The sequence below is a fragment of the Aquarana catesbeiana genome, linkage group LG04 (assembly GCF_042186555.1).
Source record: "Aquarana catesbeiana isolate 2022-GZ linkage group LG04, ASM4218655v1, whole genome shotgun sequence".
Taxonomy (NCBI): domain Eukaryota; kingdom Metazoa; phylum Chordata; class Amphibia; order Anura; family Ranidae; genus Aquarana; species Aquarana catesbeiana.
Window position 1 is genome coordinate 313,916,353 of NC_133327.1, and position 14,012 is coordinate 313,930,364.

The 14,012-nt window shown below is 40.8% G+C and overlaps 1 protein-coding gene across 5 annotated transcripts in view; it reads left to right on the plus strand.

Moving 5' to 3' along the window:
- MYO6 (myosin VI) overlaps positions 1-14,012 on the plus strand; it is a 402,734-nt gene that overhangs the window by 164,565 nt on the left and 224,157 nt on the right. For all 5 annotated transcript variants that reach the window (XM_073626829.1, XM_073626830.1, XM_073626831.1 and 2 more), the window contains exons 8-9: positions 4,613-4,710; positions 10,919-11,083. In XM_073626829.1, coding sequence (XP_073482930.1) covers positions 4,613-4,710; positions 10,919-11,083 — 263 coding nt within the window. The remainder of the gene's footprint in view (positions 1-4,612; positions 4,711-10,918; positions 11,084-14,012) is intronic.

Consider the following 14,012-nt stretch of genomic DNA (forward strand, 5'->3'; position numbering starts at 1 on the left):
ATACATATACAGTATCTCACGAAAGTGAGTACACCCCTCACATTTTTGTAAATATTTTATTATATCTTTTCATGTGACAACACTGAACAAATGACCCTTTGCTACAATGTAAAGTAGTGAGTGTACAGCTTGTATAACAGTGTAAATTTGCTGTCCCCTCAAAATAGCTCAACACACAGCCATTAATGTCTAAACCGCTGGCAACATAAGTGAGTACACCCCTAAGTAAAAATGTCCACATTGGGTCCAATTAGCCATTTTCCCTCCCCGCTGTCATGTGACTTGTTAGTGTTACAAAGTCTCAGGTGTGAATGGGGAGCAGGTGTGTTAAATTTGGTGTTATTGCTCTCACTCTCTTACTGGTCACTGGAAGTTCAACATGGTACCTCATGGTAAAGAACTTTCTGAGTATCTGAAAAAAAGAATTGTTGCTCTACATAAAGATGGCCTATAAGTAGATTGCCAAGACCCTAAAACTGAGCTGCAGCATGGTGGCCAAGACCATGCAGTGGTTTAACAGGACAGGTTCCACTCAGAACAGGCCTTGCCATGGTCAACCAAAGATGTTGAGTGCACATGCTCAGCATCATATCTAGAGGTTGTCTTTGTGAAATAGACGTATGAGTGGTGCCAGCATTGCTGCAGAGGTTGAAGGGGTGGGAGGTCCTGTCAGTGCTCAGACCATATATGCACACTGCATCAAATTGGTCTGCATGGCTGTCATCCCAGAAGGAAGCTTCTTTTTCAAGCATGGTGGTGGGAATGTCATGGTCTGGGGCTGCATGAGTGCTACCAGCACTGGGGAGCTACAGTTCATTGAGGGAACCATGAATGCCAACATGTACTTTGACATACTGGATCCCCTCCCTTCAGAGACTGGGCCGCAGGGTGATGGACTGGCCAAGCATGTCTCCAGACCTAAACCCTATTGAGCATCTGTAGGGCATCCTCGAACGGAAGGTGGAGGAGCGCAAGGTCTCTAACATCCCCCAGCTCTGTGATGTTGTCATGGAGGAGTGGAAGAGGACTCCAGTGGCAACCTGTGAAGCTCTGGTGAACTCCATGTCAAAGAGGGTTAAGGCAGTGCTGGAAAATAATGGTGGCCACACAAAATATTCAAACTTTGATTCCAATTTGGACATTTTTACTTAAGGGTGTACTCACTTTTGTTGCCAGCGGTTTAGACATTAATGGCTGTGTGTTGAGTTATTTTGAGGGGACAGCAAATTTACAGTTATACAAGTTGTACACTCACTACTTTACATTGTAGCAAAGTGTAATTTCTTCAGTGTTGTCACATAAAAAGATAAAATATTTACAAAAACGTGAGGGGTGTACTCACTTTTGTGAGATCCTGTGTGTGTATATACATACTATATTATCAAAAGTATTGGGACACCTGCCTTTACACACACACACAAACTTTAATGGCATCCCAGTCTTAGTCCGTAGGGTTCAGTATTGAGTTGGCCCACCCTTTGCAGCTATAACATCTTCAACTCTTCTGGGAAGGCTGTCCACACGGTTTAGGAGTGTGTCTATGGGAATATTTGTCCAGAAGCGCATTTATGAGGTCAGGCACTGATGTTGGAGAGAAGGTCTGGCTTGAAGTCTGCGCGCTAATTCATCCCAAAGGTGATCTATCGGGTTGAGGTCCGGACACTGTGCAGGTCGGTCAAGTTCCTCCACCCCAAACTTGTTCATATCTTTATGGACCTTGCATTATGCACTGGTTCCCATAATGTTAGGAGCATGAAATTGTCTTGGTATTCTGACACCCTAATGCCGCGAACACACATTCGCACATTCCGACAACAGAATCCGTCGGAAAAAAAACATGGATGTTGGCTCAAACTTGTCTTGCATACACACGGTCACACAAATCTTGTCGGAATTTCCGAACGTCAAGAACGTGGTGACATATGACGAGCCGAGAAAATTGAAGTTCAATAGCCAGTGCGGCTCTTCTGTTTGATTCCAAGCATGCGTGGAATTTTTTCCATCGGGAATTGTGTATACACGATTGGAATTTCCGACAACGGATTTTGTTGTCGGAAAATTTGAGATCCAGATCTCAAATTTTGTTTTTGTTGGAAATTCTGATGGAAAATGTCTAATGGAGCCTTCATACGATCAGAATTTCCGACAACAAGCTTCCATCAAACATTCCCTGTTGGAAAATCCGACCGGGTGTACGCAGCATAAGAGTTCCCTTCACTGGAACTAAGGAGCCAAGCCAAACCCCTAAAAAACAACCCCACACCATACCCCCCCCCTCCACCAAATTTTTTGGACCAGTGCACAAAGCAAGGACTATAAAGACATGGATGAGCGAGTTTAGGGTGGAAGAACTTGATTGGCCTGCACAGAGTCCTGACTTCAACCCGATAGAAGACCTTTGGGATGAATTAGAGCGCAGATTGTGACCCAGGCCTTCTCTCCAACATCAGTGCCCGACCTCACAAATGTGCTTCTGGAAAAATGATCAAACCTTCCCATAGACACACTCCTAAACCTTGTGGACAGCCTTCCCAGAAGAGTTGAAGCTGTTATAGCTGCAAAGGGTGGGCCAACTCATTATTGAACCCTACGGACTAAGACTGGGATGCCATTAAAGTCTGTGTTAATATATGTATGTGTACACCAAAGAAGAAAAGAAGAACAATAATATAGAGGTATTGTCATGTACCTGGGGGAGATCAAGCTGGAGAGGGGGCTTCTCTTGCACCTCCTGTCCGACACCCCTGGTAGTGATGACAGGGAGTGAAGGACACAGAGTGGCACGAGGGCCAATGTAGTGGATGGTGCTGGCTGGACCTTGGCAGGAACCAGGTGGCTAAAGAGCGCTGGGCAGGCTCTGAGAGCCGGAGCTCTGTATCGCTGGGTCAGCAGATGGAGACGTAGCCAAGACGTAAGCTAGGAGGTCATCAACAGCCGGACAGAGCAGGTACCGAGACCAGAGGCAGAGACGGGACACAGGCCGGGTTCGATACACAGACCGGCAGCAAGGTACAGTAACATCAGGCAGAAGCGGAGTCAAACACAAGCCGGGATCAGGTAGGCAGGCGGAGGTCAAGGAGAAGGTTCAGGTGAAGCCGAGTCAAGACACAAGAAGCTGGGACAGATCAGGTAAGCAAGCACTAGCTGAAAGACCACTCAGCAATGTTCATGTCTCAGTGTTCAGTTTAAATAGGCTTACTTGGTGCCCATACGTGCACGCCTAACCATGCGCCAATACAAGTCCCTCTTTGTACACACACTAGTGTGCTTGTGTGCAGATGCGTGTCTGTTAGCCGGACTTCTCTTACAGGTATCTAGAGATATAGAACTTCTTTATGTATGCAAATGGAGCATCATATATGAACGATAGAACCCTAGAATTAGAAATACCAAAAGGGGAAAGAACACTGCTGTGGAAACAAATACTGATGCTATAAAGATATTATATTAATGTCATATTGGGCCTATGTCAGCTGCAAGCCTGGCTCGACATGGCACAAACATTACGGCTATGTAAATACAGATAAAGTGCAATTGCGATGCTCTCATCAATATTATGCTAGACCAATATTGACCATAGCCTGACTCCACATGACACAAGAATAACAAACAAGAATTTGACAGAAATAGGGTCACATAATGCATATTGTATTATATGGTGTACTTACTAGGGAGTAGAAAGACCACCCACTTAAAACCACTTTAAGCTACCCACAAAATCAGATAAGGATTCCTGTAAGATAGATGTAAAAATGATATGTATATGTGTTTAAAAAAAGATCATAAAATAGTGGCACTCTCTAATTCATCATTCAATCTTCCTGGTGAATGTATATCTAAGGTATAAATCCAATATGTCTCCCTTTCTCCCTTTTGCAGAGCCTATAGAAGCGCTCTGCTTCAGGAAGACATTTAGAAATCTGTTCCACAACCCAAACTTCGAGTCTTCCTGAAGCAGAGCGCTTCCATTGCTGCCCTTATCCCTGAATGGACTCCACTCATATCTTTACTATTTAATCTATGGATTTGTCTGCATGAACTATATGGTAGCTTTTATTTGATGAACTATTTGCACCCAAAACCATACTACCATTACCAGATTTTAAGAGGTGTCCACTCACACTTCCGCCTAGGCGATTGAATAGAAGTTGTCCCCCTAGCCCCCCCCCCCCCCCCCCCCGCCTGCAGCCTCTTGGGACACATCACAGGTCCCACGAGGCAGAGCAGCGTGGCCTGGGTGAGGACTGTGCTGAGATGCGGGACAGGTAAGTGTCCTTTTATTAAAAGTCAGCAGCTACAGTATTTGTTGCTGCTGACCTTTAATGTGGACTGAAGAGCCTCTTTAATTGTATGTATTTAATGATGCTATAGCAATTTGTTTGGGGGGATATTCAGATATTCACAGAATAAAATCTCAGCTGGTATCTGCTTTTCTTTGAAGTAAAAATCTTTCTACGTTGCTGTTTTAATATGTGACAGTTCTGCAGACAATTGACAAATCCTTTTGAGATGAATACCAAGCAGTTTGTGTATCTGTCACTAAAAATGTTCTGGCTAGATACTGCATTTCATGTATTTGTATCTGCTAACAATTATGTGTATACCCATACAGCTAATCCCCTGCTAGAGGCCTTTGGCAATGCAAAAACTGTGCGGAATAACAACAGCAGTCGTTTTGGAAAATTTGTAGAAATACACTTCAATGAAAAGGTAATTTTTAAAACCTGTTTCCAGTACATTGCTGCCTATAACCCTTTTGTGTTTTATTTATTTATTTTATATTATATACAGTATATTTAGAGTTTTATACTAAAGTATTTTTGCAAACTGCCCTGATTCGTTATGTTTAAGTACTAATATGATATATCAGTAATGTGGGTGTATTCCTCTTCCAGTTGAGTTTCATTCACATGTATAATAAACAATCTCTTGTGCTTGAGAATCCTTACATTCATTTCAGCCCACTGATCCAAATGAACCTGAGTGCAATAGAAAGAGTAAACCATACAGTATGTGATCCAACGCTGTATCCTGGCCTAGGCCTAGGGCAGCACTTTGCAGGGGGCAGCACGGAAAGAGTCCCCGCCGGCTTGCGCTACACTGTTAGTGTAGCGTCAGTCTTATGGGGCGGACTGGGCAGAGAGGCAAATTAGTCTAGCGCTCCCATAAAGCGGCCTCACTGCTTCCGGTATGCGGGCGGCTGACATTCCGCAACTCTGGGGGGGGGTGGGGGGTGGGGGCGGGCGCCGCTTCTAATTTTGATTGTTCTCTCATCCTGGACCACAAACCTTCCTCACTGTGCTATATGTTTATTTTTTAACATCCCTGTCCCATTGCAGAGATTTCCCTTTACTTCCTGCCCCATAGCCAAACAGGAAGTGAGAGGAAATCTATGCAAATTAAGGAAATCCCCCCCCCCCCCAGGCCCTCAGAACTAGTGTCCCCACTGAAAAATTTCAGGGAGGGTCTTAAACAGCAAGGGGTGTGGCCTTCACAGGAAGGGGTGGGTCATATTTAAATTAGGGGGTGCACGAGTTTAGTCAAGCCTAGGGCAGCACAAAACCTAAATGTGATCACTTGCAGCCAATCAGAAATGTGTAAAGGATAGCAGCAAACTTTTGGTGCATTAGAAGCTTTTTAGAAAGCCTTGTAACTGTGCTGTTTGAGAGATTTTCAGTCATAGTAGTAATGTGTCTAAATAAGAGTATAATATAGAGTCTAGCATATGTGGGATTTATTGAAAAGCGGGAGACTGCTAATTTTACCTTTTGGCTTAAAGTGTAGCTAGAGCCAAGAGGTTTCTTTTCCCCCTGATTTGATAGAGTGGGGAAGGGTAGAACATCCATTTTTGCTTTTATCTGTTGAGAAGATATACCCTCGCTTACTCTTACTGTCCGGGAATCAACAGAGCACAACTGGGACACAGACTGCCATAAAAAAACCTGATACTTTTTTCTAACTTTTTAACCCAGTGTTTTGCAAATTTTTTTAAGTCAAGGCACCCTTTAAAATTATGCGCAACCTCGAGGCACCCCATTCTAAAATTTGAAATGCTAAACTAATAGTTTTACATTATGCAGCAACATCCACACACGTAGGACACCCAGCATTAGATGTGATTTATTCTTTCAAAGCAAATACACCTTTGCATGCTGGTACTGACTATCCCAGCGTTTATCCTCCCGCTCAGTTTCTACTCCTCCCTCAGCTAATTTGATCCCAGTGCTGATGGAGAGGGGCAGGGGAGAAGCAAACTAGGATGCTGTGCAGGATCCGATGACCTCCTTACCAGCCAATGACATCATTGGTTGTTAGGACACTGGTGGCTATAAGGTTGTAATGGTGCACATTGAAAACCTGTGGCTTTGTGTAACTAAAAGGCAGACCCCATTCACCCACTGACTTCTATACAATTTTTGGGCAATTTTTAGGCAATATGCCAAGGCACCCCTACAGAAACCTGAAGGCACCCTGGTTGAAAAAGGGTGTTTTAACCACTCTGTTAAAAGTTTAAAAATTGCTTTTGCATGAGTTCCGCTTTAATTGTTTCTTATATATATTTTTTTTTTCGTGAGAAATTAAGTCTTGTAAGTGTATTTCCACTTTTGCAGCCAAATTGGGATAACACTGACTTTATATTTGTTTAATGTTCTTGTTAATATTTAAAAATTGCAGATTACCTTTTAACTGCTCTTTTCTGCAAACTCCAGCACTGAAAATTTCTCTTTCTTTATAAGGAGGCTGGGTAGCTGTGTTTGCCATAATTAAATATGTCTATGCTGTGCATGCATCTCTTCACTATCAGTTATAACCTATATTAAAATATGATCTGTCCTAACAAAGGGTTAAAGGTCTAGACGCTGGACTTCTTGCTTTGCAAATTAATGAGAGGAAACTCAACCTGTCATTAGGACAGACCCACTCTGACATGTTTATGTTAATCCTTGCTGTCAATTATGAGGCCATCTCCTGAAAAACATATTAAGCTGGCCTTAGATGACTCAGTCTTGTTTCTTTCCTGATCAGCTAGAGGGCTAATTTAACAAAAAATAATGGATTCTCCCATCCACACAAGCAAGGTGGATGGGAGGAATCCTCCCTGCTGCGCTATTGTTTTCTGACAGCAGGGACTCCTTCACTGTCAGAGGACACTGATCAGTACATCAGCCGATTGGCTGCATGGGCTGATCAAATGAAAATTTACCAGCAGTCCTGTTCAAGAGGAGTGAAACATGCAACTTGTTCCTAAAGGTGAACTAACCCTTTAACACAACTCCCAGGGTTGAGACGTGACAGGAGGAACAAATAGTGGTGACAATTAGTCTCAGCCACACTGTAGTGCCGAAAATAATTTTTTCAGAGCATATTTGCTTTCTTGTATGCCATTTCTAAAATGTACAGTATAGCCCAAGATTATGCTCTTTACTTTGCTGTGAGAAATGCAGTGCAAAAAAAAAAAAAAAAAAGGTAGGTGTGCTAATCCACTATAAAGTATTTCCCCATGTGACAACTACATTTCACCTACAATTTTATCACAATGAAGGAGAAAAGTACCTTTTTGCTTTCATAAATATATTGAAGTTGATCTCTCTTTAACTGGAGTTGGTGGATTGCATACTTTGGCCAACCAGTACTCTCAAAACTAGCCACCTAAATAAAAGTTGAAGTAAACCTTCCTATTGTTGGCAGCTTCCTTGGCTGAAAATGATATCTTGGCATCTGTTTGATATTCAACTGCCATGGTGCTGCACATGTGTTCAGTCTTGACACCAGCCATTGGATGGTTTGACAGTTTGGTTGAGAGCACAACCACTGGGACTGTTACATTCCCGACACGTGACGGAAATGTAACTGTTATTTTAAACTGGTAAATCGATGGGTTTACTTCCATTTTAACCGCATGCCGGCCACCCGCCACAGTTATACTGCGGCAACATGGCTTCGGCTGAGCGAATCGCCATCATGGTAAGGTCGGTACCATATATGGCCACTAGAGGGTGTGCGTGCACCGCCGGAGGCGCAAGCGCGCATCCCCTGCTTTCCCACGGAGCCGATGTGAGTGCCCGGCGGTCACGATTACCACCGGGCTCCCGCGATTGCACAGGGCACACCGAGAACCGTAATCTGTGTGTGTAAACACACAGTTTCCGCTTCTCTGAGGGGAGAACAGACAGATCGTCTGTTCATACAGAGTATGAACAGACGATCTGTCATGTCCCCTGCACAGTCCCCTCCCCCCTTCAGTTAGAACACGTACTAGGATACACTTAACCCCTTCACTGCCCCCTAGTGGTTAACCCCTTCACTGCCAGTGACATTTTTACAGTAATCAATGCAATTTTATAGCATTGATTGCTGTAAAAATGCCAATGACCCCAAAAATGTGTCAAAATTGTCCTACGTGTCCGCCATAATGTCGCATTCCTGATAAAAATCGCAGATCGCCGCCATTACTAGTAACAAAAAAATTAATAAAAAAAAAAACTGTCCTCTATTTTGTAGACACTATAACTTTTGCGCAAACTAATCAATATACGCTTTTTGCGATTTTTTTTTTTTTTTTTTACTAAAAATATATAGAAGAATATGTATCAGCCTAAACTGAGGAAAAAAATAGTTTTTTTATATATTTTTTGGGGATATATATTATAGCAAAAAGTAAAAATAATTGCGTTTTTTTTCATAATTGTCGCTCTTTTTTGTTTATAGCGCAAAAAAATAAAAACCGCAGAGGCAATCAAATATCACCAAAAGAAAGCTCTATTTGTGAGAGAAAAAGAACGTCAATTTTATTTGGGTGCAACATCGCACAACCGCGCAATTGTCAGTTAAAACAACGCAGTGTCGAATTGCAAAAAGTGCTCTGGTCTTTGGCCAGCCAAATGGTCCGGGGCTTAAGTGGTTAAGATTAATCGGGACACTTGGCCATGCGATTCCTTCATTGTACTGTTTATTTTCTGCCAAACGAGTATGGAGAAATTGCTGTATTAACACTATTAATCCGTAAATTTAACGTTGGAGCTGCATTAGTCTTTTGACACAGATCTCAGAATTTTTGGCTAGGAGCCAGAAAGAAGCTTGATCAGCCATGCATTTTCAGTAAAGCTTTTAAATGTTGGTTTCACATAGAAGCAGGAAAAGCAAAAAAAAGCCGTAAGATATAACTGTTTTCCAAGCTACACCTTTATATATCACCCCAAATCTGAGATGGCAACCTTTAACACTGTCAAAACTGATCTTTCAACTTGGTCTTTCCAAATAAATAGAAAACAAACAATATGTGTGTTCCCTGGTGTCCAACGTACAGATTTGTATTACAGTAAAGGTTATGCAGGTGCTGAGTGAGCTTTTATCTGGAAGCCAACTCTGATAATGAGAGTAACCTTTTCTAGTCATGACACGAGACTGCAGTTTTTTTCCTAGCACCATTGGGATCCACTGCATGACATGTTCTTAAGTGTTTTATTAAGTTTTGCTATTTGTTTTCAGCTTCTATTAACATGAATCAGATGAGAATTGCATTATTTACTGGTTATATTGTACAGTGTACAATATAATAATCAAAGCTTATTGTATGGTATATGTTCATACATAAGTGACTGTCAAATGTACAAGCAGAGTGTTTCCTGCCTTATCCTTTGGGGAACACTGGCAATTGATTTAGGTAAGAAATTGAATTTTATAATTTATTCTCTACCATATCTTTCTGCAAAGTAATTGATATCAAATAAGATTTTGTAAGTATTGTGGGCTCCTGTTTCTTTGAAGTGGCTTCCAACATATATTCAAAGAAATTCTAGCTGATTCTGGTCCTCGACTGCCGCATTGCATTCTGCACTGACCTTGTTTTATTAAAGCTTTAAGCTCCATCTAGTATGAGAATGTAGCCCTTGAGCTGCAGCAATCCTATAGAAGGAGTACTTTATTTACATGCTGCCCAAAGCGTGCTAATTATTAATCACAAATCCTAATTGTTGTTGTGTTAAAGGCAGTATCTAGTTTGCTTTTCATGAAAAGATTACATTAGGCTAAGAAAATCATTAAATTCCATAAACTTACAAAGGAAGAAGAGATGGCTGAAGCCTACTTGGCTTCCAGAGCCTGGTGACGATGTTGAAATTATTTGCTCATAAGGTTTCTAGTTTTGCAAGTGGGTGCAAATATAAGATCCCACTGCTGCCACTTCAATGATTTAAAACCAGCTGCAATCTATTTACAGTATTTATCGGCGTATAACACGCACTTTTCCCCCCTTAAAATAGGGGGAAAATCGTGTGTGCATGTTATACGCCGATATAGGTTGCCACCGAGGGAAAAGAGGGGACGGGCGCTATATAAATAGAGCCGGATCTCGTGTGTACTCGGCTCGCTGTCACACTCAGTCCCACTCCCTGGACATCTCCTAGCATGGACGTCCTGGCATTGGACTGGCGTTATGTCCATCATAGGATCCGGGCCAAAGGGCGGGACTGAGCGTGACGCCGAGCCTAGTACACAGGTGATCTGGCTCTATTTCGGCAGTGCTCGTCCCCACCTATCCCTCTATGGCAGCATATATAATGGCAAGACTGCAGGAGGGCACTGATTAGGCTGCAGATGGGCACTGATTAGACTGCAGATGGGCACAGATCAGGCTGCAGATGGGCACAGATCAGGCTGCACTGAAGCTGCAGATGGGCACAGATCAAGCTGCATTGATGCACACTGACCATTATTTTGCTTCAAAGTGGTTTATCTAAAAAAAAAAAAAAAAAAAGTTTTTTTCCTGAAATTTCTATCTTAAATTGGGGTGCGTGTTATATGCTGGTGTGTGTTATACGCCAATAAATACAGTAATTTATGTTGGAGTAGACCTTTAAAGACATTGCTATCAACTACATTGCTAAAGCTTTGCTGTTTTCTTTTATTTTCGCTATAGCATTCTGTAGTTGGAGGATTTGTATCTCACTACCTCTTGGAGAAGTCACGTATATGTGTGCAAGGACAAGATGAAAGAAATTACCATATTTTCTACAGGTTGTGTGCCGGTGCACCAGAGGAAATTCGCCAGAAACTTTTCTTGAATTCCCCTGATAGTTTTAGGGTAGGTATCCCTTGTAATCCTCTTCTGCATCTTTGCAAGTTTACTCAAACGTGATGAAAATTCTTTTAGAACAAATAATTCTTGGTTATTTCAGTAAAAGGGTTGCTATGTGCCTTAAAGTGATACCAAAGGAAAAAAAATTTTAAAAAATAAACGTCATACTTGCCTGCTCTGTGCAATTCTCTGTGCTCCTCCCCTCTCCTGAGTGCCCCCATAGCAAGCTGCTTGATATGGGGGCACTCATGTGTGCTCGCTCCTGTCCATTGACACACAGAACAGGGTTTACCCTCACCCCCTGCTCCCTCCACACTGGTGGTGATTGACAGCAGCAGGAGCCAATGGTTCCCGCTGCTGTGTCTGAGCCAATGAAGAGGGAGAGCTGGGAGAGCAGCTGCTCTTGTGCACATTGCTGGATCGACATCGAACTTAGGTAAGCATAAAGGGGACAAGGCTGAAGGTTTTTTTTTATCCTTCATGCATAGAATACATGAAGGTAAAAAAAACCTTTACCCTGTAGAACCACTTAAATCTTCAACGTAATACCATCTGAGTTAATGTGAAATTAACACTGAATGCTGTTTTTACAACATACAGAACCTTGTCAATAACATTGGAGTCCAACCATTTTGGTGCATATGCAGATGGCAAAGTGGGTGAAGTTGCAGCATTTTGTCTAACTAAAGTGTAATCTCTTTGAATGTCCTCATTTTGTATGTTTAGGAACATTATAAAATTGTTGCTCCATCTGTTACTTTTGTCCCCAAAATGTTAACACACTTGCTGCAAAAGGAGCGCTTGCATTTCTGTGAAAAGAAAACCTATTTTGCTGACAATATGGCTGCATTTGAAAATGTGAACCTTCATTCTTCCTACGTAAGATGAGTAGGATGGGGGAAATAAGTCTACATACTTAAGAAACCTTTTTGACCCACAGTGGCCTCCGTAGCATTATTTGTGCTAGGAAGCCCCACATTTTGATATCAATCTATTCTGTTTTTGTCATCACAGTGGCTCCCTAGGGAATTGAGCACATATAGGCAACTATAAAAATGTAAGGTCAATTGAAATGTACATTTTATTACAACATCCAAACATTGATCAAAAGATTCTACTGCTTTACCTTTTTATAGCATTTAAAGAGTGCCGTCAGCTAACTAATCATTACTAGACAATCCTATAATTTAGAAATTATGTTGCATATATGGCTGCCCAAAATCTTTTGGAATTCTTGGTTGTAATTTAAATATTTCTTTTATAATGTATATTAATGTGCCTGAAATCATTGGTTAAAGTTATAATATTAGGAAAATGTCATAAAATTTGGAACCAGTATTCAAAACATTTTTTTTAAAATATAGAGTTTGTTGACTAATCAAGCGTAAGCCTTTCCCTTTAAACTTTAAATTAAAGAGGACATACAGAAAATTGGTTCATTTTTAAGGGCAAAGCAATAATCGTTGATGCTTGAGTGGTTAGAGCAATATTGTACCTTTCAGCTTAAACACAAGGTCATTCTCTATAATGAAAGAGAGTATAGTCAATAAACCATTGACTTTCAATTAGCCCTGCATTGAAGTAGGTAAGGATGACTGAAACACATTTTTGGAGTGACACTTTCTTTGTTTCCAGTTGTTAGTAGGGTCACTTTTTCAGTTATTAGTAGGGTCGCTTTTTAATGTATTGTGTGCTTTAGCTTTGTATTTTAAAACCTATACAGGAAATAAAAGGTATCCAATTTCAAGAAGTAATGGACAGGAATCCTCTTTGTGTGCATCTTTTTTTTTTTTCTCATTATCTATTGGATTTCTGGTAAGGCCTATTAATTCTAGCTTTTTTAAATGATCTGTCCCAGTACTTTAAAATCTTAAAGTATTCATTTTTAGGTTGTTGGATGGCAAACTATGGTTTGAGTTCTTATTTCTCACTAGGAAAGCAATAACATTCTTTTAATCCTAATTTAACTATGTGGAAATACCTTGTTAATAAAATCATGTAAATGCACTGTGTGTAAAAATAGAGATTGTTCTGGTTTTGGAAAATATGCAGGGGCTTGGTGTAAAGCTAGATGCCCCCGGTATTATAACGTATATTTGGTGTTTTTGTTATGTTAAAGTGCTATTAAACCCAAAAGCAATATTGTATTACTGTATATTGCAGCTTACCAATTCTTAGATGTAATAGCTGCATTAGTTTACTTTTTTAGGTTTTCTTTTTTCTATTTTTGTCTGGTGTTCTGGCCAGTAAGTCTGTTGTTTTTCACAAGAACAAGCTTTTTTGCAAATGTTTCAGTTACACGGATGAGACCAACCATTCAATACTGGTAGGGGTGCTTACAGTGATCAGATTTATTTATGTAAAACCTTTATACCAAAAGGAAAAAAACAGTTTGCTGTAACTGCTTATAAAGTGTTACTATATAAAAAGTGCCGTGCTGTATAAAAATAAACAATCCAATAACAGTAAAAAATATGAAGTGTACAACAACTGAAAATTAAACCAAAAACTGTGATAAACCAGTGAAATAACAACAATGTTACAATATATCAATACAATATCTCAATAATAATGTTTAGAATAATCTGTGATAAAGTCCACACGAAGGTATCAGAGGTACCCCTGATGACGTCACACTGATTAAACATTTTGGGGGGAGTTATACCGATCCAGGAGACTGTAAAACGAACTGTGAGAGCTGTCTGCATCTGATCCAATAATGTGCGGTTTTCTTGTAGGAGAGCAAGACCCTGGGCTTGCCGCAGTGTACGCAGTTTCTGTTCAAGATTTTTATCTACCAATTTAATGTGTGCATGTTTTACCTTCTTTTCAATAAAATAGTTTATAGCAGTAAACACCATGAAATGTATTTTTTTTTCTTTGAGCCTCTGGTAGAGACAGTGCTGCATAGCTGAGAATTTATTTTTTCATTAGT